This window comes from Oncorhynchus clarkii, chromosome 20 (assembly GCF_045791955.1).
Source record: "Oncorhynchus clarkii lewisi isolate Uvic-CL-2024 chromosome 20, UVic_Ocla_1.0, whole genome shotgun sequence".
NCBI lineage: Eukaryota > Metazoa > Chordata > Actinopteri > Salmoniformes > Salmonidae > Oncorhynchus > Oncorhynchus clarkii.
The window spans coordinates 75,423,787-75,450,709 of NC_092166.1; the positions used below are offsets into that span (position 1 = coordinate 75,423,787).

The following is a 26,923-nucleotide window of genomic DNA, read 5'->3' on the forward strand; positions in this document are numbered from 1 at the left end:
AAACTAATTGCAAGGACAGACAACCCAGCTCATGAAGTTATGCATGTTTTTCAAAGGGCTACTCAGTTTGCTGCACACACAAAACTATTAGACAGCGGGATCTTAATCCAGGAGGGGAATGTCTCTTCAGTTACCAAGATTCAAGAAGCTTGATGTTGCAAGCGAGTCACTTGGCTAGCAAATTAGCAAGCCAACTACACCGCTGGAGAGAATTGATCTTTAGTTAGAACTATTAAGTAACTAAGATGTGTTGTTGACAAACATGAGCAGTGAATTTCTAACTTGATCACCTCTCTAAATTGCGCTGCAGAGGTATCGCTCACCTCATGAAGCTTCTGTTTGCTGGTTGTGCTTCTTTGTAAACAAACACATGACTCACTCAATCAGCTGTTTTGGTGAACTACCGGTAAGCCTCATAATGGAAACATTATCTAACGGCTGAAATAAAGAATACAATCTGTAAACTAGTGAACTACTCCCCTCTGGGCACAGATATAGGGTACCCCTCGGCAGGAAAAACATCTACACAATCATTTGTGCCAGGTGTGATATCCTTCCTAAATAGCTTGGGCTAATGTTCCTATCGTATTTAAACGGCACTTTAAACGTGTACATGACACTGCAACAAAATGTCCCCATGGGGACAATAAAGTCAGGAAGTAAGTTGACTGCAGGTATTTATTGGAAAAAGTAGAAATATCCACATTTAAAAAAAAATATATATATATATATTCTACAGTATTGAAATCATACTGTGGGTATTTCAAACTACCCTGGTATACAAGGCATACAGCCTCACCCTACCTATAGCTATAACTCCCATTATAATCCATGTGGGCTTCATATGTTTTAACCTTGAGTCTGACTTCTCTTTATCCTTCTAATAACCTTTGATTGAAAATGAATTCATATGCTTTTGGACATTTTTGTAAGTGTACGTGTATATTCATGACAATGATATAAACATCCTTGTCCTGTTTGTCTTGCAGTGAATGTCTGGAGCTGACGACAGAAAAGGCCCGGGACCTGCAGTCCACCTCCACGCTGGAGGAGTTCATGACCAAGCTCTGTCTGCACCACCAGAGGCAGATTGTCGACGCTCTGGGCTTCCTACAGACAGAGGTCTGTATAGGCATTACTCTCATTGTGCATTTTCAATTCGGTAAAATTTGACAGAAAGTTATTTTCCCTGAAAGTAAATCGCAAATCACACACAACAGAGGATACATACATACGTAAACAAGAAGATACCGCACAGCAGAGGAGGTAAATAAGACCGAGGTACTGTCCAGTGATTGTTTTGTCCAGAGCCATGTATATATAGATTTGGGCCAACTTTTTGAATACTGTTCTAGTACATAGTATTATTGAAATATTCCCCATGTAATGTTGAGGCGCTAACATGGCGGCCATAGACCATAGTTGTAGTCATAGCCTCTAGTAATTTAATAGGATCTCTGACATAAACCTTCAGTTCCAGAATGGTACAATAATAGGAGCCACTTTGGTCATATAGAAGTCCAAACCAGTCTAATTTGAATGAATGGCTATAGAGGCTTAGGTGATGCATTTCCAGCTTTTACTTATACAGGAAATTAAAGGCATTTAATATTTCAGAAATTGTCACCTGAAAATATTGTTCTATAATTATAAATACGGTTTATACAGGTTTTATGACAATTATGTACCAATATTTTGTTTGTCTAAATAGCCTCTAAAACTGCCAATTGGCAGTGATTTTATTTTTCTCCCTAAGTTTTCTGAACATTTTTCTTTATTTTTCTTTTGTGTTATCGCTGGACTATAAAAACACTGGCAAATCAGCTCCAAGGAATTTTCATTTTGGAAATCTGTTCTACAGTATGCCTACGCATCGTAGAGAGATATGTGATTGTATACAAATGCAAGCAAGGTTTGAAATGATTATGTTTTAGTCAAATATTATATATGTTTGGGCTTCTTGCGGGCAATTTGCAGTCTGCAAATTATTTGTAATTATGTTCCGGTCCCTTGACCATGCGCTCAAGAAAATATCGTCCCATGGCTGAATCTAGTTGATGATCCCTGCACTAAAATATATGTAAACAAACAATACATGTCTGGATGTTTGTTTTCTTGGAATGCTGTGTCTCATTATAAGATACAATATCAGTACTTGTCGGATTTACAACTTGTCTAAGTCCTGTCATCAACTGATTTCAGCCGATTGACTGCATTGTTTGAATGGAATGTTGGCATATTGGCTGTTAATTTGAAAAAATGTGGAATCATTCCACTAAAACTGTCTGGCTAGCTAGCAAAGGTAATGTGCAAATAAAATTTTACACCATCTTATCACAGCACTGGCTGACCATGGTTGACCAGCTTCCTTACCAAAATGGATGCCATTTTATACTGTCATAAGGTTAATGTTCATTCTAGTATTCTAATTCCTAAATCTATAGTTGTAGTGTAAATTCAACAATTCCATAAACCTCAATGGCAAAACTCTATACAGGGCTCTGGATTTGTCTATGTAAAAACTAAACTGAGGTATTGAATAACCCCATGGTGGTTCTTGTTCTAGGTTAAGGCTATATCCTCCTCCGGCACTTCGCTAGCTTCTGCCTCCAAACCCTCTTGCTCAGTGGAGCACGGAGCCCTCCAGGGTCCTAGCCCTGCACCTTGCCTGCAGACCCCAGAGAGGGGGAGGACTGGTCAGAAACTTCCCCTGGCTTCCACTCCAAAAGGATCGACGGAGGGGCAAGAAAGGTTGGTAGCCCCAGAGCAGACTGCTGTGTTACGAAATGTGTCTGGGGCCGCTGGGCCGGCCTTGGATCTCCGTAAACCTAGCCCAGGGGAGTCTAAGGCTTTGGCAACACTGTTCAGAAGCGCAGATAACAGTGTGAGTAAACGTCTTAGTGACCATGCTCCGCTAAAGATCAAAATCATGAAGTCCAGCAGCCTGGCTGATGGTAAAAAGCTATCCTGTGTGCTCACCACCTCTCTTCCTGCTGGCGCCGGTACTTTGGAAGAAATGCAGGGCGTTTCTGACTCCTCAACCAGAGCAGATACTTACAGTACTGGACAAGGCTCCTCTGTGAAAAGGCACGATCATGCTGATCGCTCAACAAGACAAAGAGGCTCCATTGAACATACCAAAGACACGCTGGTCAAACAAAGTCCACCTGAAAAGACCCCCAACAACATACCCCCAGTTTCCCCCGGGACAGCAAGGAAGACCATAAAGGGGTCTTCCTACCATCGGCCTAGGGCCACTTCCTCAGTGTGTCGGTTTGTAACCGACCCTGATCTCGGCCACTGCGACATCGTCTACATCGACAAACCAATCACAGAGTGTTTCCGGGAACGGCAGCACCGTCTGCTCCCTCGACGCAACGCCAGGAAAAGCACCCGAGGTCACATGTATGTGGAAGAAATGTGGGAGCTGAAGACTGTCCGTACATTAGCCAAGACGTCTGCCCGCAATGATAGTGGCAACTGTCCCGCTCCAATGCCAGAGCCCATCACTCTGGTCACACCTAAACAGGTGCTTGGCAAGCCTGAGGGACTACCTCTTGTGGATATGCCTTTTGTTGGAGGTTTTGTGGAGACCGTCAATCAGAAAACTCCTTCCGAGCTTCCAGCTGAAAGTGAGGTGGCTGGGGATGTGGAGGCAGCAGCAGCATCAGCCAGTGAGATGGCACTGATCGTTGAGACTAGTCAGACAGACCAGAGTCGGTGCAAAGAGCAGACTGCCCCTCCACCTCCTTCACAGAGTCCTCCAGTGGATAACGAGCAGAGTACAGGGACGAACTCGGAGCAGCCAAGGCAGAGCGTAGCACCAGAGGATAATCTAGCTCAGACTGTGGTCGAAACACCAGATCAGGATTTAAACAGCATACACAATTACATTGTTTTAAGTGAAATCCCAGAGCAGGTGGTGATGGGGAAAGATGTAAACTTATCACAGGATAAGACATCAGAAGAAGCTGAGCTTGTCCAGGATATGCTGCAGAGTGTGCCAGAGGGCCAGAAAGTTGTCTCTGAAACCCAACAGGAATCTGCATCACTGACCCCTTCCCTGGAGAGCAATGAAGACAAGGAGGTAGTGAGTGCAGTTGACAAAGAGGTAGTGGGTGTAGGTGCAGTTGACAAAGAGGTAGTGGGTGCAGGTGCAGTTGACAAAGAGCAGGCCATGCCTCTGGAACCTCAAATTTCAATTGACCAGAAACCGTCTGAGGGCTCTGGAGGAGAAGTAAATGCTGGCATGGAGGTTCCCGCGGAGAGTGAAAAGATAGAGGTGCAGGAAACGGGCGAGGTTGAACCAGACTTGGCTCCAGGCGATGGCGACAATGTGCCTGAAGAGGAAAAGACACATGTTGATTCGTCCTCTAAAAAGGTCAGTAAGGCAGTTGAGAGAGAATTGCCTCTCAGGCGTTCTGAAAAACAGGGTATTCCAGCACGAGTGATTCCTTCAAGGGTGAAGGAAGCTGCAGTGATTGATACAGAGAGTATGATTATATGTGGATATGTGAATGGTAGACCTATTGGACATTCTGACAGATGTTTGCGTGAACGGCCAACCAGAACCACCCCAGAGTCTACTCCTACTAAGACTAAACGCCCCACTAAGGCGTCTCTGAAACAGACTGAGAACCCTTCTGAGAATGCGGCTGAGATTCCACAAGTCTCACCTGAGACTCCTCTCACCCCGATCCCTGCTGGGGAAAGCGTCAAAAGCCCTTCGTCGAAGCGCCTCACCAAGGCCTCCCTGAAACAATCTGAGAAATATTCTGAGAACATGCCAGAGGTTCCTCAAGTCTCATTCCCTTCAGCCGAAGTGATCAAAAGCCCTGTGTCCATACGGCCCAAAAGAACCCCTAAAGCTAAAATCACTCAGAACCTGCCTGACACACAGACCCCTGCTGAAGCAAGCCAGAACATGTCTGACACAAGGACCCCTATTGCCCCTATAACAGCAAGCCAGAGCATTCCTGACACTCCTCAAGTCCCAGACACACCAGTCAACTCCTCCAGGAGACCTGAGTCCAGACAACCCCTCAGATCTGCCAGACTGCAACAGGCAGCAGCTGGTGCCTCCCCTCTCGTCCCTGACGCCTCCCCTCTCGTCCCTGACGCCTCCCCTCTCGTCCCTGACGCCTCCCCTCTCGTCCCTGACGCCTCCCCTCTCGTCCCTGACGCCTCCCCTCTCGTCCCTGACGCCTCCCCTCTCGTCCCTGACGCCTCCCCTCTCGTCCCTGACGCCTCCCCTCTCGTCCCTGACGCCTCCCCTCTCGTCCCTGACGCCTCCCCTCTCGTCCCTGACGCCTCACCTCTCGTCCCTGACGCCTCACCTCTCGTCCCTGACGCCTCCCCTCTCGTCCCTGACGCCTCCCCTCTCGTCCCTGACGCCTCCCCTGTCCCCGTCCCTGTCGCCTCCCCTCTCGTCCCTGTCGCCTCCCCTGTCCCCGTCCCTGTCGCCGTCCCTGACGCCTCCCCTCTCGTCTCTGATGCCTCCCCTCTCGTCCCTGACGCCCCCCTTTGCGTCCCTGACGCCTCCCCTTCTGTTGAAAGGGCTGTTACTTTCATTGTTGCCCCAGAACCGTCTACCTCCCTCCCACTCCCCTCCACTGAGCTCAACCCTCCCCTCCCCATTGCCTATCCTCTTCTTCCTATTGTCTCCCATCTCTTCCCTTCATCTCATCAAAACAGTGCAGTCACCCAGAGCTCTGCAGAGCTGAAAGTTCAAAAAGCTCAGCCAGCTCCAAATGCCAAACCCAGCGAGACAGAGAAAACAGCAGAGGAAACTAGGGTGCAAACTAGACCGAAGCTCAGGTCATCAATGATGATAGCAAAGGAAGTTGAAATTGTTGAGAGTCAGCAAGTTAGCAGTGAGGATTCTGCTCTCACAGAGGGTACAAGCATTAAAAAGAGTGAGGCCCACACACAAAGTAGTCCAGTAAGAAGCAAAAGAACTCTCAAAAAGGATGGAGAATCAAGAAAATTGACTTTGCTGAAAAACTCAGAGGAACCTACTTTGCTAAAGAAGGCAGAGGCACCAACTTTAATGGATAACAAAACTTCATCTGAATGTTCCAGTAGGTCTTCCGTCAGCAGTGCTTCAGACAAACCTGGGCGAATGCCATTGAGGAGTGAGAGTAGTAAAACGGACGTGGCCAGCCAGTCCATTACCCTGGCGACCCCAGTGGAGAACAGGAAGTCAGCTTTGAGGGTCCAGAGGTCGCCCACACCCTCGACCAGTGCTCCAATCACAGCTGAGAAATGGAGTGAAGTGGCATCTCCCATTAGGCTGAAATCCCCAGTGAGACTCCCATCACCAATCAGGTTCAAACCAGAGAGGATCATCAAGTCTCCATTGAGGGAATCACCTTTGCTGGACAGTTCCCCTCTGCCCTCCAGCTCAGTCACTCCTCTCCTGCTGCCCAAGCTGGAGCTTCCTGTACAGACTCGACACAAGTTCCTGGAGTTACTGGATGTAGTGGAAAACCAACAGAAAATCTCCTCTCTGAACACCAGGTTCGATAAGATGCAAAGAGGCTGGGTCCAGATGGACAAAGAGGGACATCCAACGCCAAGACACAAAAATAAGGCAGACAGACAGGCAGCGATATGGAAGAGTAAGCGCAGGGTTCGCAAGCCCAAGTCTTCGGATCATCAGAGGTACTCGCTAGTTCAAATGCTTTTCAAGAACGATTTGGACCTAGCCAGCATTTGCCACTGGTACATGGAGTCAACAGAAACCCAATCGCTGGTCATCGTAAAGAAGGTGAACACGCGTCTTCCCTCTGAGACCCAGCTGCTCTTCCCTGGTATGTCCCAAAGGCCATCTCAAGGGGTCTTCCCTAGCCTTCAAGCCGAGCGCTTGAAGAAACACTTGAAGAAGTTTGCCATGGCTTCCCCTGTGAAGAGCAACCCTAAGAGTCAGAAGTTGATTGCTAAAGCCCTGGAGCAGGAGGTCAGTACAAGTATGCCCAAAGGGAAGGAAAAGAGAGAGCTGACTACAGCCACCCGGATCTCCACCAAAGCCTATGTTTCCTCTGCAGAGGCACAGGTACAACCAGCCGACGGCCAGAAGGCCTCAGCGAAGGCCAAGAACCCAGCCAGCGCCCGGATCCTGAGGAAGTACTCCAATATAAGGGAGAAGATGCAAGGTCAACAGAGCTCCAAGAATCCGAAAGGGGCCCCAAGTAAAGAGCTTGAAGTTTCCAAAGTCAAACCATCTAAACCCCCAAAGAAAAAATTGGCAAAACCGTCAAAATTGAAACCGACCATTGCCCAGAGGCAGAAATTATCCGTTTCTGGTGATAAAAGTGTAAAGGAGACAAGTGTAGTAAAAACAGAGCGAGCACAGCCATCTCCTAGTAGAAAGCCTCCAGTAAAAGCTGCTGTCCTGGAGAGATCAGTCAAGATTAGCAGAAGCAGTAGAACCTTAAGAGATCTCAGTAGGAAAGAGAGTGCATCACCACAGAGGTCTCCCCAAAGAGTAATGACTCCAAAAGCACAGAAAAACACCCCTGCTCCTGCCACCGTCCCCAAGACTGACTTTAACAAGCAGCAGGTTGGAGCAGAGAAGGCAGTGCTGGATAAGACTATGGCAACAAAAGATCAAACAAAGAGACCCTCTCAAAGTAGAGTCTTTGAGACTAAAGTCACTGAAAGTAAAGGTACTGAGCGCAATGGCGCTGAAAGTGCTGCAGAGACTCCTCAACAGAACATGGACGTCAAAACACCAGGTTCTCCTGACCAGGTTCTCACTAGGTCACAGAGGAAGATGGAGGCCACTCCACCCCCCTCCGTCCCTCAGAGTGCAAGCCCCAAGCATGCCACTAAGAAAGCAAATGAACCTGCTCAGAGTGGAACTCCTAAGGGTGCCACAAAGAGAGCTCTGGAGCCTACACATACTGTTAGTACAAGCCCTAAGCCTGCCATAAAGAGAGCCAGTGAACCTGCTCAGAGCGGAACTCCTAAAGGTGCCACAAAGAGAAGCCAGGAGAGCCCACAGACTCCAGCCAAGCGCACCAGGACATCCCTACAGAAATAAAGCTTGTGTGCAGACATGGACTGTAACAGCCAATCTGACGACATTTAGTTGTTTTGTTTTTTCTGGAATATGATAGAAAGGACTGGTAGTATATTTTTGTGTGTACTTCCCAAGCAGTGTTGGTAAATGATCGTTTGGAAGGAGATCGACATGCTGAAGAAAGAGGAAAAATAGTGGTTTTGTCTTGTTTAGTGTTGTCTAACTGGCCTGGATATGTATCTTATTATAAGGGTATATCTGCATTGTAAACATGTAAGCCATTTTATTTTGGGGTTTGATGCAGAGCTGATTAGTTATTCAGACTACAGCGTGCCAGGTCCTCCACCTTTGTTTGTCCAAGTTTTTTATATTCCATAGTGTCTATTCCACGGTTTGAAAAATAGTGAGGTTTACTGGCATGAAAACATCAGCACCATGTTGCTACGAAATAAATTATGATGTTCTCTGACTGTAGCACAGCTCAGGTTTCACTGAACATTCTCTTGGAACTATAGCCTATATTCATCAATGTCTCCCGCCCATCTCGCAATCAAGGAGTTTGTGACTTTGTGATCAGGTGCCTTATTTATCAGATGTAGAGTAATGCGTTGACAACAGGTGAAGACTCAGTTCTCTGGCCATTGCACAGACACATGTACTGTAGGAAGCGTGAGAAAGGGAGCTTTCTAGATATGGATTTGGTGCAGGTCAGCGCACGTTGTCATGTTGGGGTCCTTCACAGGTTAAACTCTTCTCCGGTTATCTTGTAGATCTGGTCATTTGTTCAAGACCTGCACCATATTTGTGGATTTGTGCGTCTTAATGCACAACTTCCCTCCATGTGTTCAGCCCTCCATGTTCCCGAGTCTCCTCCGTCTTCCTGCTATAAAAACCACCATCATGGGTTGTTATTCCCATGTGTTCTCTTTTAATGTCTTTTTGTTTTTAGATCCTGGGGATATTTATTTTCAGAGATGTAGCCTTATAACTGATGTTATGGTTGCTTTGTTTAACTTACAAATACTGTCTGAGTTAACAAAGGAGGGTTTTTTTTCCGTTGCAATGCGTGTGAGATATTTACACCTGCCTTGTTATGTTGTAACTCTGATCCAGTCCTTCTTGTCTTATTTGATTCCCGTTAAAGTTGAATGGTCTGGTGTGGTCATTACCTGCTTATTGCATGCTGTAGCTGCCTGTAGCATTTACATTTAGCAAAATTCTTGTTGAGCATTTTCACCTTGTTTTTTTTTTCTGAACTAGCATTTGTTTCCGAAACTTCTTTAACTAAGACTATGCATGCACGTTACCGTGGCCCTCTGTGTGCTGAACTGTATGAGCATTAACAACTGAAGATATGGACCCTTGGAAGACGTGTCATTGGTCAGCTATTTTGGAAGGGGGTTTGCTGTTTGAGAGCAGATACCAGGGATGACGCTACATGGAGCCACACGTTGTATCGAATGTTGGCTGTATATGTTTTTCCTGTGCTATATGGTAGTTTGCCTTTTATTTGTACAATATTGCCGTATACTGACCCCTGTTGGCCATATGAGAACTGTTGAAGAAAATGCTTCAACTTTTCATATCTTTGTATGATCAGTAAGTATTATACTGAACAAGAATATAAATGCAACATGCAACCATTTCACAGATTTTACTGAGTTTACAGTTCATATAAGGACATTTAAATAAATACATTGAAACAAATTTGTGCACAAAATTTGAGAAATAAGCTTTTAGTGCATATGGAAACATTCTGGGATCTTTTATTTCAGTTCATGAAACATGGGACCAACACTTTACATATTGCGTTCATATTTTTTTCAGTATATACTACCGGTCAAAAGCTTTAGAACACCTACTCATTCAAGGGTTTTTCTTTATTTGTACTATTTTCTACATTGTAAAATAATAGTGAAGACATCAAAACTATCAAATAACACACATGGAATCATGTAATAACCAAAAAAGTGTTAAACAAATCAAAATATATTTTAAATTTGAGATTCTTCAAATAGCCACGCTTTGCACACTCTTGGCATTCTCTCAACCAGCATCACCTGGAATGTTTTTCCAACAGTTTTGAAGGAGTTCCCACATACGCTGAGCACTTGTTGGCTGCTTTTCTTTCACTCTGCGGTCCAACTAATCCCAAACCATCTCAATTGGGGTGAGGTCAGGTGATTTTGGAGGCCAGGTCATCTGATGCAGCACGCCATCACTCTCCTTCTTGGTAAAATAGGCCTTACACAGCCTGGAGGTGTGTTGGGTCATTGTTCTGTTGAGAAACAAATGATAGTCCCACTAAGCCCAAACCAGATGGGATGGCGTATTGCTGCAGAATGCTGTGGTAACCATGCTGGTTAAGTGTGCCTTGAGTTCTAAATAAATCACAGACCGTGTCACCAGCAAAGCACCATCACACCACCTCCTCAATGATTCATGGTGGGAAATACACATGCTGAGATCATCTGTTCACTCACAAAGATACAGCGGTTGGAACCAAAAATCTCCAAAGGACAAATTTCCACCGGTCTAATTTCCATTGCTCGTGTTTCTTGGCCGAAGCAAGTCGTCTTCTTATTGGTGTCCTTTAGTAGTAGTTTCTTTGCAGAAATTTGACCATAAAGGCCTGATCTCCTCTGAACAGTTGGTGTTGAGATGTGTCTGTTACTTGAGCTCTGTGAAGCATTTATTTGGGCTGCAATTTCTGAGGCTGGTTACTCTGATGAACATATCCTCTGCACCAGAGGTAACTCTGGGTCTTCCATTCCCGTGGCGGTCCTCATGAGAGCCAGTTTCGTCATAGCGCTTGATTGTTTTTGCGACTGCATTTGAAGAAACTTTTTCCTTGTAATTTTCCGTTTTGCTTATTTGAGCTCTTCTTGCCATAATATGGACTCTTTTACCAAATAGGGCTATCTTCTGTATACCCACCCTACCTTTTCACAACACTACTCACACGCATTAAGAAGGAAAGAAATTCCACAAATGAACCTTTAAGAAGACCCACCTGTTAATTTAAGTGCATTCCAGGTGACTATCTCATGAAGCTGGTTGGGAGAATGCCTAAATTGTGCAAAACTGTCATCAAGGCAAATTTTGGCTATTTGAAGAATCTTAAATATAAAATATATTTTGATTTGTTTAACACTTTTTTTGGTTACTACATGATTCCATATGTGCTATTTCATAGTTCTGATGTCTTCACTATTATTCTACAATGTAGAAAATAGTAAAAATAAAGAAAAACCCTTGAAATGAGTAGGTGTTCTAAAACGTTTGACTGGTAGTGTTTATCCCACTGTTATAGAAATGGCTTGTCTGCCGTGTATTATTTGTAGTTGTCAGATTGTGTTGATATTTTGCTTCAGGAAGATGTTCTCTTGGTGCGGCGCTTCTGTACTTCAGCAATAGTTTGACCTCCATTTGTCTACGTCAATAGAAAGAAGACACATTTTAGCACAGTGTTATTTTTATCATGGTTATTTCACGTATTCATCATTTGTAAATGCAAAAAGGTATAATTCATGTTTTATATTGTTATTTAAGAAATCCCTATAGGTAAATACATACAGTAGACCTAAATTAAGCAACCCACCAAATATCAAACTTGAACATGTTTTATTCTTCTTTACTGTGGATATTTATAGTTTTTGATTTTGTATATTGGAAAATAAATAACTGATTTATGTGTTAATCCCAATAATGAGACGTCTTAAGGTGATGACGCTGTATTTTTGCTGGACTCGATAAAAAGGTGTTTGAGTTGTATATTTGGTTTCATGCTTCGTTTGTCCATCTCCAGTGGTTAGCTTTCACTAATCTACTGTCAGGCATTTTGAGGTAGAACTAAAACAACTGTGTTCCTCACTTTGATTTTATAAAATATCATTCTCATATGTTCATACCGTCCTGGAATTACAAGTCAAATTGCACTCTACTCATCCTCATTGTGCCTTCAGAAAGTATTCACACCCCTTGACTTTTTACCATATTGTTTCAAGTTGAATTAAAAATGGATTACAATTTGATTTTTGTGTCATTGGCCTGAACATAATATACTATAATGTCAGTGGAATTGTTTTTAGAGTTATTCATTTGTATTAATTAGAAATGAAAATATTATGTCTCAAGTCAATAAGTATTCAACCCCTTTGTTATGGCAAGCCTGAATAAGTTCAGGAGTACAAAACTGTGTGCAATAGTGTTCAATCTGATTTTTTTTAAGGACTACCTTATCTCTGTATCCCACACATACATTATCTGCTAGGTCCCTCAGTCGAGCACTGAATTTCAACCACAAAGACCAGGGAGGTTTTTCAATGCCTCGCAAAGGGCACCTATTGGTAGACGGGTATTTTATTTATGCAGACGTTGAATATCTCTTTGATGGTGAAGTTATCAATTACACTTTGGACGGTGTATTAATGATGGATCAACAATACCAACCTAAATGACAGAGTGAAAAGGACACCTGTACAGAATAAAAACATTCAGAATCATGCATCCTGATTGCAATAAGACACTAAAGTAAAACTGCAATATGTGGTAGAGAAATTAACTTCATGTCCACATCACTGAGTACCACTCTTCATATTTTCAAGCATGGTGGTGGCTGCATCATGTTATGGGTATTCTTGTCATCGGCAAGAACTAGGGAGTTTTTTTAGTATACAAATAAACAGAATAGAGAGAAGCAAAATCCTGGAGGAGAAGCTGGTTGTCTGATTTCCAACAGACACTGGGAGAAGTTCACCATTCAGCAGGACAATAACCTAAAACGTATGGCCAAATCTACACAAGTTGGTTACCAAGACAACATTTAATCTTCCTAAATGGCCTAGTTAACAGTTTTGAGTTAAAACTGTACTTGAAACTTCACAGAGCTTGAAGAATGTAAATAATTATGTGCAAATATTGTCCAATCCAGCTTTGCAAAGCTCTTAGACTTACCTAGAAAGACTCACAGCTGTAATCGCTGCCAAGGGTGATTCTAACATGTATTGACTCAGGGGTGTGAATACTTATGTAAATGAGATACTGTACATTTGCAAAGGATTCTAAAAACATTCGGAAAGTATTCAGACCCCTTCAACATTTTGTTACAGCCTGAATTGAAACTGGATACCTCCTCAATCTACACACAATACCCCATAATGACAAAGCAAAAACAGGTATTTTAGAACATTTTGCTAATTTATAAAATAAAAAAATTGGGGCAAAATATGATATTTACTTAAGTATTCAGACCCTTTACTTACTACTTTGTTGAATTGCCTTTAGCAGCGATTACAGTCTCAAGTCTTTTTGGTTTTGACGCTACAAGCTTGACACACCTGTATTTGGGGAGTTTCTCCCATTCTTCTCTGCAGATCCTCTCAAGCTCTGTCAGGTTGGATGGGGTTCAAGTCCAGGCTCTGGCTGGGCCACTCAAGGACATTCAGAGACCACATTGTCTTGGCTGTGTGCTTAGGTGAACCTTCAACCCAGTCTGAGGTCCTGAACGCTCTGGAGCAGGTTTTCATCAAGGATCTCTGTACTTTGCTCCATTCATCTTTGATTTGATCTCGACTAGCCTCCCAGTCCCTGCCCCTGAAAAACTCCCCACAGCATGATGCTGCCACCACTGTGCTTCACCGTAGAGATGGTGCCAGGTTTCCTCCAGACGTGATGCTTAGCATTCAGGCCAAGGAGTTAAATCTTGGTTTCATCAGATCAGAGAATCTGGTTTCTCATGGTCTGAGAGTCTTTAGGTGCCTTTGGGCAAACTCCAAGCAGGCAGTCATCTGCCTTTTGCAGAGGTGTAGTTTCCATCTGGCCACTCTACCATAAAGGCCTGATTGGTGAAGTGCTGCAGAAGTGTTAGTCCTTCTGGAATCTTCTCCCATCTCTACAGAGGAACTCTAGAGCTCTGTCAGAGGGACCATCAGGTTCTTGATCACCTCCCTGACTAAGGCCCTTCTCCCCCGGTTCCAAACTTCTTCCATTTGAGAATGATGGAGGCCACTGTGTTCTTGGGGACCTTCAATGCTGCAGAAAATGTTTGGTACCCTTCCCTAAATCGGTGCTTCGAAACAATCCTGTCTCAGAGCTCTATGGACAATTCTTTCGACCTCAAGGCTTGATTTTTGCTCTGCCAACTGTGGGACCTTTGATATAGACCAGTGTGTGCCTTTCCAAATCATATCCAATCAATTGAATTGACCACAAGGACTCAAATCAAGTTGATGTCAAGGGATCTGAATACTTCCTGAAAGGCACTGTACATGCTTTAAAATACCAATTTTAAACATATTCCATCTCAGGTCACTCAAACTGATTTTGTACTCTGTCGACCCCCCCCTCCCCTCAACCTTATCACACACACAAGATCCATTCAAACCATTGAAGGGACACGTTAGAGTCCATGTTAAAAGTACACACATGAAAGTTTAACGAATGAAAAGTGGAGGAGTAAACATTTTGTCAGTGGCAATAGATAAGATAGATACTACATATATTCAGCATCACTGGGACTTCCAGTTAAATCCCACCATCACACCTGCGATGGAACACAACTAAAGTACCACATCTGTAGGAAATGCACTGCTCCAAAAAAATAAAGGGAACACTTAAACAACACAATGTAACTCCAAGTCAATCACACTTCTGTGAAATCAAACTGTCCACTTAGGAAGCAACACTGATTGACAATAAATTGCACATGCTGTTGTGCAAATGAAATAGACAACAGGTGGAAATTATAGGCAATTAGCAAGACACCCCCAATAAAGGAGTGGTTCTGCAGGTGGTGACCACAGACCACTTCTCAGTTCCTATGCTTCCTGTCTGATGTTTTGGTCACTTTTGAATGCTGGCGGTGCTTTCACTCTAGTGGTAGCATGAGACGGAGTCTACAACCCACACAAGTTGCTCAGGTAGTGCAGCTCATCCAGGATGGCACATCAATGCGAGCTGTGGCAAGAAGGTTTGCTGTGTCTGTCAGCGTAGTGTCCAGAACATGGAGCCGCTACCAGGAGACAGGCCAGTACATCAGGAGACGTGGAGGAGGCCGTAGGAGGGCAACAACCCAGCAGCAGGACCGCTACCTCTGCCTTAGTGCAAGGAGGAGCAGGAGGAGCACTGCCAGAGCCCTGTAAAATGACCTCCAGCAGGCCACAAATGTGCATTTGTCTGCTCAAACGGTCAGAAACAGACTCCATGAGGGTAGTATGAGGGCCCGACGTCCACAGGTGGGCGTTGTGCTTACAGCCCAACACCGTGCAGGACGTTTGGCATTTGCCAGAGAACACCAAGATTTGCAAATTCGCCACTGGCGCCCTGTGCTCTTCACAGATGAAAGCAGGTTCATGTGACAGACGTAACAGTCTGGAGATGCCGTGGAGAATGTTCTGCTGCCTGCAACATCCTCCAGCAACATCCTCCAGCATGACCGGTTTGGCGGTGGGTAGGTCATGGTGTGGGGCGGCATTTCTTTGGGGGGCCGCACAGCCCTCCATGTGCTCGCCAGAGGTAGCCTGACTGCCATTAGGTACCGAGATGAGATCCTCAGACCCCTTGTGAGACCATATGCTTGTGCGGTTGGCCCTGGGTTCCTCCTAATGCAAGACAATGCTAGACCTCATGTGGCTGGAGTGTGTCAGCAGTTCCTGCAAGAGGAAGGCATTGATGCTATGGACTGGCCCGCCCGTTCCCCAGACCTGAATCCAATTGAGCACATCTGGGATATCATGTCTCGCTCCATCCACCAACGCCACGTTGCACCATAGACTGTCCAGGAGTTGGCGGATGCTTTAGTCCAGGTCTGGGAGGAGATCCCTCAGGAGACTATCCGCCACCTCATCAGGAGCATGCCCAGGCGTTGTAGGGAGGTCATACAGGCACGTGGAGGCCACACACACTCCTGAGCCTCATTTTGACTTGTTTTAAGGACATTACATCAAAGTTGGATCAGCCTGTAGTGTGGTTTTCCACTTTAATTTTGAGTGTGACTCCAAATCCAGACCTTCATGGGTTGATACATTTGATTTCCATTGATAATTTGTGTGTGATTTTGTCAGCACATTCAACTATGTAAAGAAAAAAGTATTTAATAAGAATATTTCATTCATTCAGATCTAGGATGTGTTATTTTAGTGTTCCCTTTATTTTTTTGAGCAGTGTAGTTTTTGTGATTATTTTTGTTGTTGCACAAGTTCAATACAACAGAGTGTCTTTCACAATGAAATGATACTGAGAACAGTTCTCTGTCCATGTATGGTGGTTGAGTCTTTAAGGGTTTCACACTAGACCAAAAGGATCGGGCTGAATTTCAACGATCCATATCCATATTTGTGAAAGTCCTTTTTCTGAGATCTGTGATGAACTGATGTTGAAACCTAGGAGGGATAGAGCTAAATGTTTAGCTAAAGGATGAGATGACACTTCATCAATATCATACAATGTGGACACCTTAGGAAAACCTCAGGGGTATACAAGACTAAGGGCTCTATTCAATCAGATCTGCTTTAGCTGACGGTTGCTTTAGCCGACACCACCAAAACGGTTGTTTTGGTGGTGTCGGAGGTGGAATTGCATTAGAGCTGTCAAATCCACAATCAGCTCCTGGCGTGTTACCTAAAATGGACATTGTCATAGTGTACCACAGTATGAGTCTTAATACCCATAAATCCTAGCGGTCAAACAAGGAAGTGGTTCCAACCAAATGTTAGCTAAATTGAGTAATTAATGAATGGGCTACCTTTCTTTAAAATTAGAATTCTGTGAACTGTCTTGTGCTCAATGCCTGTTAGTAAAGGTGTCAGCCAGAGATGACCTGCAGGAGTTTGCAGGGATTTGTAGTCTTGCATGATGTCTACTTTGATGCTAATTAGCATTTTGATCTTGAGTAAATAGAGACTAATATATTGATAAAAGGAAGCTTGTCCTAGAGAGATGAACATGGTTGTCAAAATGCCACTCCATGGTACTGTATGCCTACACTAAACACAGACCTTATTTTAAGTGCTTTGAAAATTCCCTATGCGAAAAACGATTGGAACCATTTCCCTGTTTGACGGCTAGGTTTTATGGGTATTATGACACCTCCACTGTAGGGCTCTATTGGCTGCACGGAGTCGCATTAAGAGAAATCCCATGCAGCCTTGTTTACAAGTTCGAACATTGGAATGTGATATATAATCTACACCTCGACTAGGCTGAGAGAAATTCTAACTTAGTTTAATGATTTTCAATTATTTCTATTAAGCCTACACTACTCCACAGTCCTGTATTTCTCTATCCTACTCCACAGTCCTGTAGGTCTCTATCCTACTCCACAGTCCTGTAGGCCTCCATCCTACTCCACAGTCCTGTAGGTCTCTATCCTACTCCACAGTCCTGTAGGTCTCTATCCTACTCCACAGTCCTGTAGGTCTCTATCCTACTCCACAGTCCTGTAGGTCTCTATCCTACTCCACAGTCCTGTAGGTCTCTATCCTACTCCACAGTCCTGTAGGTCTCTATCCTACTCCACAGTCCTGTAGGTCTCTGTCCTACTCCACAGTCCTGTAGGCCTCCATCCTACTCCACAGTCCTGTAGGTCTCTATCCTACTCCACAGTCCTGTAGGTCTCTATCCTACTCCACAGTCCTGTAGGCCTCCATCCTACTCCACAGTCCTGTAGGTCTCTATCCTACTCCACAGTCCTGTAGGTCTCTATCCTACTCCACAGTCCTGTAGGTCTCTATCCTACTCCACAGTCCTGTAGGTCTCTATCCTACTCCACAGTCCTGTAGGTCTCTATCCTACTCCACAGTCCTGTAGGTCTCTATCCTACTCCACAGTCCTGTAGGTCTCTATCCTACTCCACAGTCCTGTAGGTCTCTATCCTACTCCACAGTCCTGTAGGTCTCTGTCCTACTCCACAGTCCTGTAGGCCTCCATCCTACTCCACAGTCCTGTAGGTCTCTATCCTACTCCACAGTCCTGTAGGTCTCTATCCTACTCCACAGTCCTGTAGGTCTCTATCCTACTCCACAGTCCTGTAGGTCTCTATCCTACTCCACAGTCCTGTAGGTCTCTATCCTACTCCACAGTCCTGTAGGTCTCTATCCTACTCCACAGTCCTGTAGGTCTCTATCCTACTCCACAGTCCTGTAGGTCTCTATCCTACTCCACAGTCCTGTAGGTCTCTATCCTACTCCACAGTCCTGTAGGTCTCTATCCTACTCCACAGTCCTGTAGGTCTCTGTCCTACTCCACAGTCCTGTAGGCCTCCATCCTACTCCACAGTCCTGTGGGTCTCTATCCTACTCCACAGTCCTGTAGGTCTCTATCCTACTCCACAGTCCTGTAGGTCTCTATCCTACTCCCCAGTCCTGTAGGTCTCTATCCTACTCCACAGTCCTGTAGGTCTCCCACTTTTAAAACACAGAGGATGTGATGTACCTTTTATAATGGGAACTAAACAGGATAACGGCTGAACCCCTTCAGGAGTGAGCTCAGTTCATATTTATCTATAAACATTCAGGTTGGACTGTTCTACACTATGACCGGCACCTTCTTTCATCTCTGTAGCTTGTTCTATAGCCTGTCATAGTAGAGAGATGTAACTGTACATGTAAAAATGGACAAAACACTCATAGGTGGATCCAATTGTAGATGTACAGAAAGATGGCAGGTCTACAGTTTGCTGTCATTCAACCCATGCCCCCACCACAGTACAATGGTAAGATGGCAGATGTACAGAAAGATGGCAGGTCTACAGTTTGCTGTCATTCAATCCATGCCCCCACCACAGTACAATGGTAAGATGGCAGCATCAATAGTGCTTAATGCAGGTAAAATGTAGACTCCATCTTTGTGCACATCCACAATAAGAAAGCTTCCTACAGCAGATAAGTTTCAGTCAACTGTGACTGTTTCACTTGAATCTTATAATTACTTCTATCTACGACGGAAAATGTCCCCAATTTAAAATGACAGAAATTCAACCGAACACTTCAACAAAATCAACACGATGATCAAAACCCTTTCACTATATTTCAGAGTATGGTAAATACAGGACAAATGTATTTCAGAGCAGGAGGGGCATCTCTCTCATTTGCATTTTAACTCCACCCACTTGGGCCCAACAGACCATGAGGAATCTGTCTGAGCCAGAGGGTTCAAGCTCTGTCACAAATACCTTCCAGTTTTAATTTTTGTTGCACTAGTTTTTATTGTAACTTTGTATTCCTTTTTTTCCAATAATTTTTGAAAATCTGCAACAATTATTATGCCTTTTATACTCTACAGGAAAAAGTCTTAAGAGAAAATAAATAAAACAAAACAGCAGACAGACTTTTAAATGAATGACATGTCATATTCACATGGAAGACAACACATACAATATGAAACGTGTTTTTACAGAAATACTGCCTCCTATAAAACAAGGCCAACCATTCGCTACCTTGTTTTGGACAATTACAAACGAGCTTGTTTGAGCAATTGAAATAAACAAATGAAAACAGCTATGGAACCAATCAAATGCCGTCCTGCCCGTTCCATTGGAAGCTTCCAGAAAACACAGATTTACTCTTTAACATATAAAAATACTATACCAAAATGAAATACAAATATATATATATTAGAATCTGTTAGGCATTTTTGTATAAAGAGAGGGCTAAAGGAGTTAGGTTACATCAGAAAACAACATATAATGCAAAACAAATAATTGAAATTAGACATAACAAAACAAACAAAAAATTATACTCTGCACCTTTGTTCTGTAATAATATACATCATGATAAGAAAAAGCTTTACATAATCATTTGCAAACTTCTTGCATACAACAGTTTGCACACGTTTAATACTGAAGGCATTGAGGGGCCTAATCATCCTGCTCAAAGGGGGAGGGCTTATGCAAATCATCCGGAGGCAATGCATGCTGGGAGATGGGTCTCCAACGGGCACTGCCTGCTCCAGATGGGGTTATAGCTTATAGCCTACAGTAGGGAAATGGAGAGTCAACCTGCATCACAATGTGTATTGCTTCTAATGAAATGACCTTTCTGCTCAGACAGAAAATGTGTGTTTGTGTGTGTTTCCTTCTGCTCAGACAAGGCCTTTCTCTACTGTGTGGGTGGGTGTATATGTATGTATGTGCACTGTGAAGGGCACTGATTTTCAGTGCAGTAGTGTTATAAATAAGGAAAATAATGGACATATCTTGTTCTAAAGACTCCAGGAGTCAAATAAGCTTCGGACTAGACCAGCTATAGCCCGACCTAGCCCTAGCTCTGCTCAGCCCAGCACAGCTCAACTGCAATCCGGCCTAGCCCAGCTAAGCCTGACTTTATTTGGCTCAACTCAGCCTAGGCAAGCTTATACCAGCCCTGCCCAGCTTCTGCTCAGCTCCAGCCCAACTCCAGCCCAGCTTCTGCTCAGCTCCAGCCCAACTCCAGCCCTTGCCTAACCAAACTCAACTCTAGCCCAACCCCAGTCTCCTCCCTCTCTTTCAATATCTCTGTACCTCTTCCCTCCTGCCACCCTGACCAGGCCAGACGCTACATTACACACACTGCCATCAGGAAGAAAAGATGAGAGATGGTGCTGAGGCTATCTGGGACCTAATGGATGATGTCCAAGAGGCCAGAGGTTGAGACCATGTGTGTATGAGGGGTTGGTTGAGTCCTTGCTCTGAATGCAACACCTTTCACATCTTTAGAACCCTTTCGAAACAATGTTGCAGATACAATGGTTTGGTTGTTGTGTTTCCTCTGTGTTTCTGTACGTCACACACCCAAAGAAAGAGGAGGTAATGTCCTATTTTATAAAGATTGTTGTCCATAATACATAGCGGTTTTTATATACATTTCTTTATACTATTTCCCTTATTTCTTCTTCTCTCTCTCTGTGGTGCGTTCGGCTGCGGTGGCAATAGCAGGTTTGTGTGAAGCGTGCTACATACAGCCCACGCAGCCACACTTGATGGTCTTCTCCACTTCCTCGCTGAATGATCTTCCGTTGCTGCACTCAAAGGTGTATTTCCGACGTTTCATTCGCTGGCTGGCGCAGCAGGCACCCGTGTCGCAGGCGCCGGCGCACTCTACCCAGGAGACCATGCGTGTGGTCTGGCAGATGGTGTATCCACGCTGCACCTGGTAGAAATCCCTCACAGGCTCCCCTCGACACTCTGACTCTGTAGGGGAGGAAAGATAGAGACACTCTGACTCTGTGGGGGAGGAAAGATAGACACTGACTCTGTAGGGGAGGAAAGATATAGACACTGACTCTGTAGGGGAGGAAAGATATAGACACTCTGACTCTGTAGGGGAGGAAAGATATAGACACTGACTCTGTAGCGGAGGAAAGATAGAGACACTGACTCTGTAGGGGAGGAAAGATAGAGACACTGACTCTGTAGGGGAGGAAAGATAGAGACACTGACTCTGTAGGGGAGGAAAGAGAGAGACACTGACTCTGTAGGGGAGGAAAGATAGAGACAATGACTCTGTAGGGGAGGAAAGATAGAGACACTGACTCTGTAGGGGAGGAAAGATAGAGACACTGACTCTGTAGGAGGAGCCCACATTAAGATACATTTCAAGAAAGTTTAATTAGCACAACATTTGAAATTCTGACACAATTTCTGACACAAAATCACTCAGCCTTTTTGGGAACCTATAGTTGGTTTGGGCTGGATTAGCTCTTGGTCTGTTTGTATCAAAGACAACAGAGACAAGATAAGTAAACTAGGATGACAGACAGTCCACAATGAGAAAGATAAACTCTCACTCTCTCTCCCATCTGGATCACAGAGTTCTCTGTGTTTCCACAGTAGTAATACGTGTATGTATGTATGTGTGTGTGTGTGTGTGTGTGTGAGTGTGTGTGTGTGTGTGTGTGTGTCTCCTACCTGCGTCACAGAGCTCTCCGATGTACCCACAGTAGTAATAAGTGTGTGTGTGTGTGTGTGTGTCTCTCCTACCTGCGACACAGAGCTCTCCGATGTTTCCACAGTAGTAATAAGTGTGTGTGTGTGTGTGTGTGTGTGTCTCCTACCTGCGTCACAGAGCTCTCCGATGTATCCACAGTAGTAATAAGTGTGTGTGTGTGTGTGTGTGTCTCCTACCTGCGTCACAGAGCTCTCCGATGTATCCACAGTAGTAATAAGTGTGTGTGTGTGTGTGTGTGTGTGTGTGTGTGTGTCTCCTACCTGCGTCACAGAGCTCTCCGATGTATCCACAGTAGTAATAAGTGTGTGTGTGTGTGTGTGTGTGTGTGTGTCTCCTACCTGCGTCACAGAGCTCTCCGATGTATCCACAGTAGTAATAAGTGTGTGTGTGTGTGTGTGTGTGTGTGTGTGTGTGTCTCTCCTACCTGCGACACAGAGCTCTCCGATGTTTCCACAGTAGTAATAAGTGTGTGTGTGTGTGTGTGTGTGTGTCTCCTACCTGCGTCACAGAGCTCTCCGATGTATCCACAGTAGTAATAAGTGTGTGTGTGTGTGTGTGTGTCTCCTACCTGCGTCACAGAGCTCTCCGATGTACCCACAGTAGTAATAAGTGTGTGTGTGTGTGTGTGTGTGTGTGTGTGTGTGTGTGTGTGTGTGTGTGTCTCTCCTACCTGCGTCACAGAGCTCTCCGATGTATCCACAGTAGTAATAAGTGTGTGTGTGTGTGTGTGTGTGTGTGTGTGTCTCCTACCTGCGTCACAGAGCTCTCCGATGTATCCACAGTAGTAATAAGTGTGTGTGTGTGTGTGTGTGTGTGTGTGTGTGTGTGTGTGTGTGTGTGTGTGTGTGTGTGTGTGTGTGTGTGTGTGTGTGTGTGTGTGTGTGTGTGTCCTACCTGCGTCACAGAGCTCTCCGCTGTATCCACAGTAGTAATAAGTGTATGTGTGTGTGTGTGTGTGTGTGTGTGTGTGTGTGTGTCTCCTACCTGCGTCACAGAGCTTTCCGATGTATCCACAGTAGTAATAAGTGTATGTGTGTGTGTGTGTGTGTGTGTGTGTGTGTCTCCTACCTGCGTCACAGAGCTCTCCGATGTATCCACAGTAGTAATAAGTGTGTGTGTGTGTGTGTGTGTGTGTGTCCCCTACCTGCGTCACAGAGCTCTCCGATGTAACCACAGTAGTAATAAGTGTGTGTGTGTGTGTGTGTGTGTCTCCTACCTGCGTCACAGAACTTTCTGATGTATCCACAGTAGTAATAAGTGTATGTGTGTGCGTGTGTGTGTGTGTGTGTCCCCTACCTGCGTCACAGAGCTCTCCGCTGTATCCAGCCTCACAGTGACAGTAGGCGTCTCCTGAATCAGACGTCTGACATTGTCCATGTTTACAGTTGTGGCTGCGGCAGGGGTTAAACAGCTCCCCCTGCTGGTTACACAGGGCACCACGGTAACCCTCCACACACTCACAGCGGTACGACTGCAGGTCAAGGGGAATACACTTCCCATGCACACACCTAGGTAGAGGGAATATAAATTAATCAATTAATCAATATTCACTCCATGACCAAAATTATGTGGACACCTGCTGGTCGAACAAAATCATGGGCATTAATATGGAGTTGGTCCACCCTTTGCTGTTATAACAGCCTCCACTCTTCTGGGAAGACTTTCCACTAGATGTTATAACATTGTTGCAGGGACTTGCTTCCATTCAAGAGCATTAGTGAGGTCGGGCACTGATGTTGGGCGATTAGGCCTGGCTCACAGAGAATGCCATGAGTGTGCAAAGCTGTCATCAAGGCAAAAGATGGCTACCAAAATATATTGAGATTTGTTTAACTCTTTTTTTGGTTACTACATTGTTCCATATGTGTTATTTCATAGTGTTGATGTCTTCACTATTATTCTACAATGTAGAAAATAGTAAAAATAAAGAAAAACCCTTGAATGAGTAGATGTGTCCAAACTTTGACTGGTACTGTATGTAATGATTTGTCTCAAACTGTTCATATGAATTTCAGTTTGAGACTTGGTGAAAACCAAGTGAAATGAAATGCATTATCATCATAACCCCAGTGGTCTGTTCCTACTTGCTGCCCTGGCATGGGTTGTCGGCAGGCTGGTCACAGTGTGGTCCGCTCCAGCCTGGCTGGCAGTGGCAGACTGGTCCCTGTGGCCCGTCCGGCTGGCAGATACCATGCAGGCAGTAGATCTTCCTACAGGGCTCACAGCCTGGCACCACGCCCGGCTTCATCTGGGTCTTAGTGAAGTCCTGCAGCTCGTTGTTGATATACAGGTTCTGGATGCAGCCGTGGAAACTGGAGCCATTCTGGATCTGCCACAGACGGAAGGCTGCCGAGTGGACGTCCACGGGCATACCTGAGAGACGGAGGAGAAGGAGATAGAGGAGGAAGAAGGGAGATGTTGGTTAGAGTTGTATGGGAGGGGGGAGCAGAGAAACAGCTAACACAGGACTGATATGGAGGTAATGAAGGAAGAGGAAGAGGCTTTTCAAAGAGCCATGTGCAAGTGAATATACTGCAGCCATCTGATGGAAGTGTGAGCCAAAATACTACTTCTTTATGAGAAGTTAGGAGAATCCTCCAAAACTTTCACTATCATCAACATCTGATTTATAGGACATGTTGGTTCAGAAATAAATAAATATGCTACTGCGCAAGTAGGGAGGGAAAGTATAGAACCAGGTCCATTTCCCAATATTTTGAATTAAAGTTTGATCAAAGAAAAAATAATAAAAATAATAATAAATAATAATAATAATAAATAATAAAATAATTAACATTTGACCATTTTTTTTTATTCAACAGTGATTTGACACTAATTTAATTCCCGAAACAGCATCTTTGAAACAGAGGACAGTGAAAAGGAGAAGGGGTATTGGTTGATGTGTAGCATACTCTTTCATACAGTGGCCAACAGTCACAAATATACATAACAGTGCATTACACCACAGTACAGTACGCCACAGTACAGTACGCCACAGTACAGTACGCCACAGTACAGTACACCACAGTACAGTACAGTACACCACAGTACAGTACACCACAGTACAGTACACCACCATACAGTACCTTACAGTACAGTACACCACAGTACAGTACACCACAGTACAGTACACTACACCACAGTACAGTATACCACAGTACAGTACACCACAGTACAGTACAGTACACCACAGTACAGTACGCCACAGTACAGTACACCACCATACAGTACCTTACAGTACAGTACACCACAGTACAGTACACTACACCACAGTACAGTATACCACAGTACAGTACACCACAGTACAGTACAGTACACCACAGTACAGTACGCCACAGTACAGTACACCACAGTACAGTACAGTATACCACAGTACAGTACACCACAGTACAGTACACCACAGTACAGTACAGTACACCACAGTACAGTATACCACAGTACAGTACACCACAGTACAGTACAGTACACCACAGTACAGTACGCCACAGTACAGTACACCACAGTACAGTACACCACAGTACAGTTCACCACAGTACACCACAGTACAGTACACCACAGTACAGCACCAAAACATAATATCACAAACTCTGGACACACAGCCATTTCTGATATCAGATCAGTTCAATTTCAACTCTCAAACCTTTAATATCAAGAATGGCTAGTCGGGTTACAGAGCATTACTTACACGTTTGGGACGGCAGGTAGCCTAGTGTTTAGAGCATTGGGCCAGTAACTGAAAGGTTGCTAGATCGAATCCCCGAGCTGGCAAGGTAAAACTCTGTATTTCTGCCCCTGGACGAGGCAGTTAACCCACTGTTCCTAGGCCGTTATTGTAATTAACAATCTGTTCTTATCTGACTTGCCGAGTTTAATAAATACATTTTTTTTTTTTAAGTTTAAATATACCACATATCCAGAGTGAAGACTGTGTCTGGTAGGACAGACTAGGACAGACTGTGTCTGGTAGGACAGACTGTGTCTGGTAGGACAGACTAGGACAGACTGTGTCTGGTAGGACAGACTGTGTCTGGTAGGACAGACTAGGACAGACTGTGTCTGGTAGGACAGACTGTGTCTGGTAGGACAGACTGTGTCTGGTAGGACAGAGATAGTACAATATACCACATCACATATCCAGAGTGAAGACTGTGTCTGGTAGGACAGACTGTGTCTGGTAGGACAGACTGTGTCTGGTAGGACAGACTGTGTCTGGTAGGACAGAGATAGAGATCTATAGGAATGTGTTTAATAAGGATGAATGAAAACTGGAAATAGTAGGAATCACAGAAATAGAAGACTATACAGTATGTATTATATGGTAGGAATACTGTATGTATTCTGAACACTGTGGGCCTTGAGAGGTGACGCTCATAGGGCCAAGGGTTTAATGTTGTGCACTATATTAGACACCAGTGTTGCTGAGTGTTTGTATACATGTGTATGGGGTTTATATTGTAGGCAGGAGTATGTAGCTTTATCAGTGTGTTTTCATAAATGTGTGTGTGCGCTGTGTGTATGCTGACGTGCTCTAACAAACAGTGGTTATGGGGGATGGACTGGGTGAATTGAGGTTTGGAGTTGGGTAGGTTGCAGGATTGGGTCAGGATATGGCTCGCTTGAGGTAGTTGGGGTTTTGGGATGGGGGGTGGGTGTGGTTGGGTTGCAGTGGGGGGTGACATTGACAGTAGTGTAGTAATTGTAGTGCCTGCAGCAGAGGAGGAGGAAGTGGGTGTGTTCTGGAGAGGGCCCCTACCCCCCACGTATAGCGGAGCCTCCCCGTTAAGGGGACGGACCCCCCCCAGGCTATCCATGGTGGTGGGGAGACCCCCGTCGATGGACAGGTTCACCATCTGGTCAAAGGTCACCAGCTCCACCGTGTGGAACTGACCATCGTTGATTGTCTCAGTACTGCAGACAGAGAGAGAGGGAGGGATGGAGAAAGAAATAACCAGGAGAGAGTGGAAGAAAGAGACAAACA

General features: G+C 44.6%; 2 protein-coding genes across 2 annotated transcripts in view; one reads left to right on the top strand and one right to left on the bottom strand.

Annotated features, from left to right (window-relative positions):
• Positions 1–11,797, top strand: part of LOC139376908 (ligand-dependent corepressor-like) — a 65,218-nt gene extending 53,421 nt beyond the window's left edge. The window contains exons 7-8 of the mRNA XM_071119901.1: positions 990–1,122; positions 2,567–11,797. Of these exons, the coding sequence (XP_070976002.1) occupies positions 990–1,122; positions 2,567–8,044 (5,611 nt within the window). The 3' untranslated portion in view covers positions 8,045–11,797. The remainder of the gene's footprint in view (positions 1–989; positions 1,123–2,566) is intronic.
• Positions 11,798–20,929: 9,132 nt separating this feature from the next.
• The window catches only part of LOC139375690 (slit homolog 1 protein-like), a 186,542-nt gene continuing 180,548 nt past the window's right edge, over positions 20,930–26,923 (bottom strand). Inside the window, exons 33-37 of the mRNA XM_071117499.1 lie at positions 26,651–26,853; positions 24,030–24,318; positions 23,242–23,453; positions 21,671–21,703; positions 20,930–21,188 (exon numbers count right to left, since the gene is read on the bottom strand). Coding sequence (XP_070973600.1) covers positions 20,950–21,188; positions 21,671–21,703; positions 23,242–23,453; positions 24,030–24,318; positions 26,651–26,853 — 976 coding nt within the window. The 3' untranslated portion in view covers positions 20,930–20,949. The remainder of the gene's footprint in view (positions 21,189–21,670; positions 21,704–23,241; positions 23,454–24,029; positions 24,319–26,650; positions 26,854–26,923) is intronic.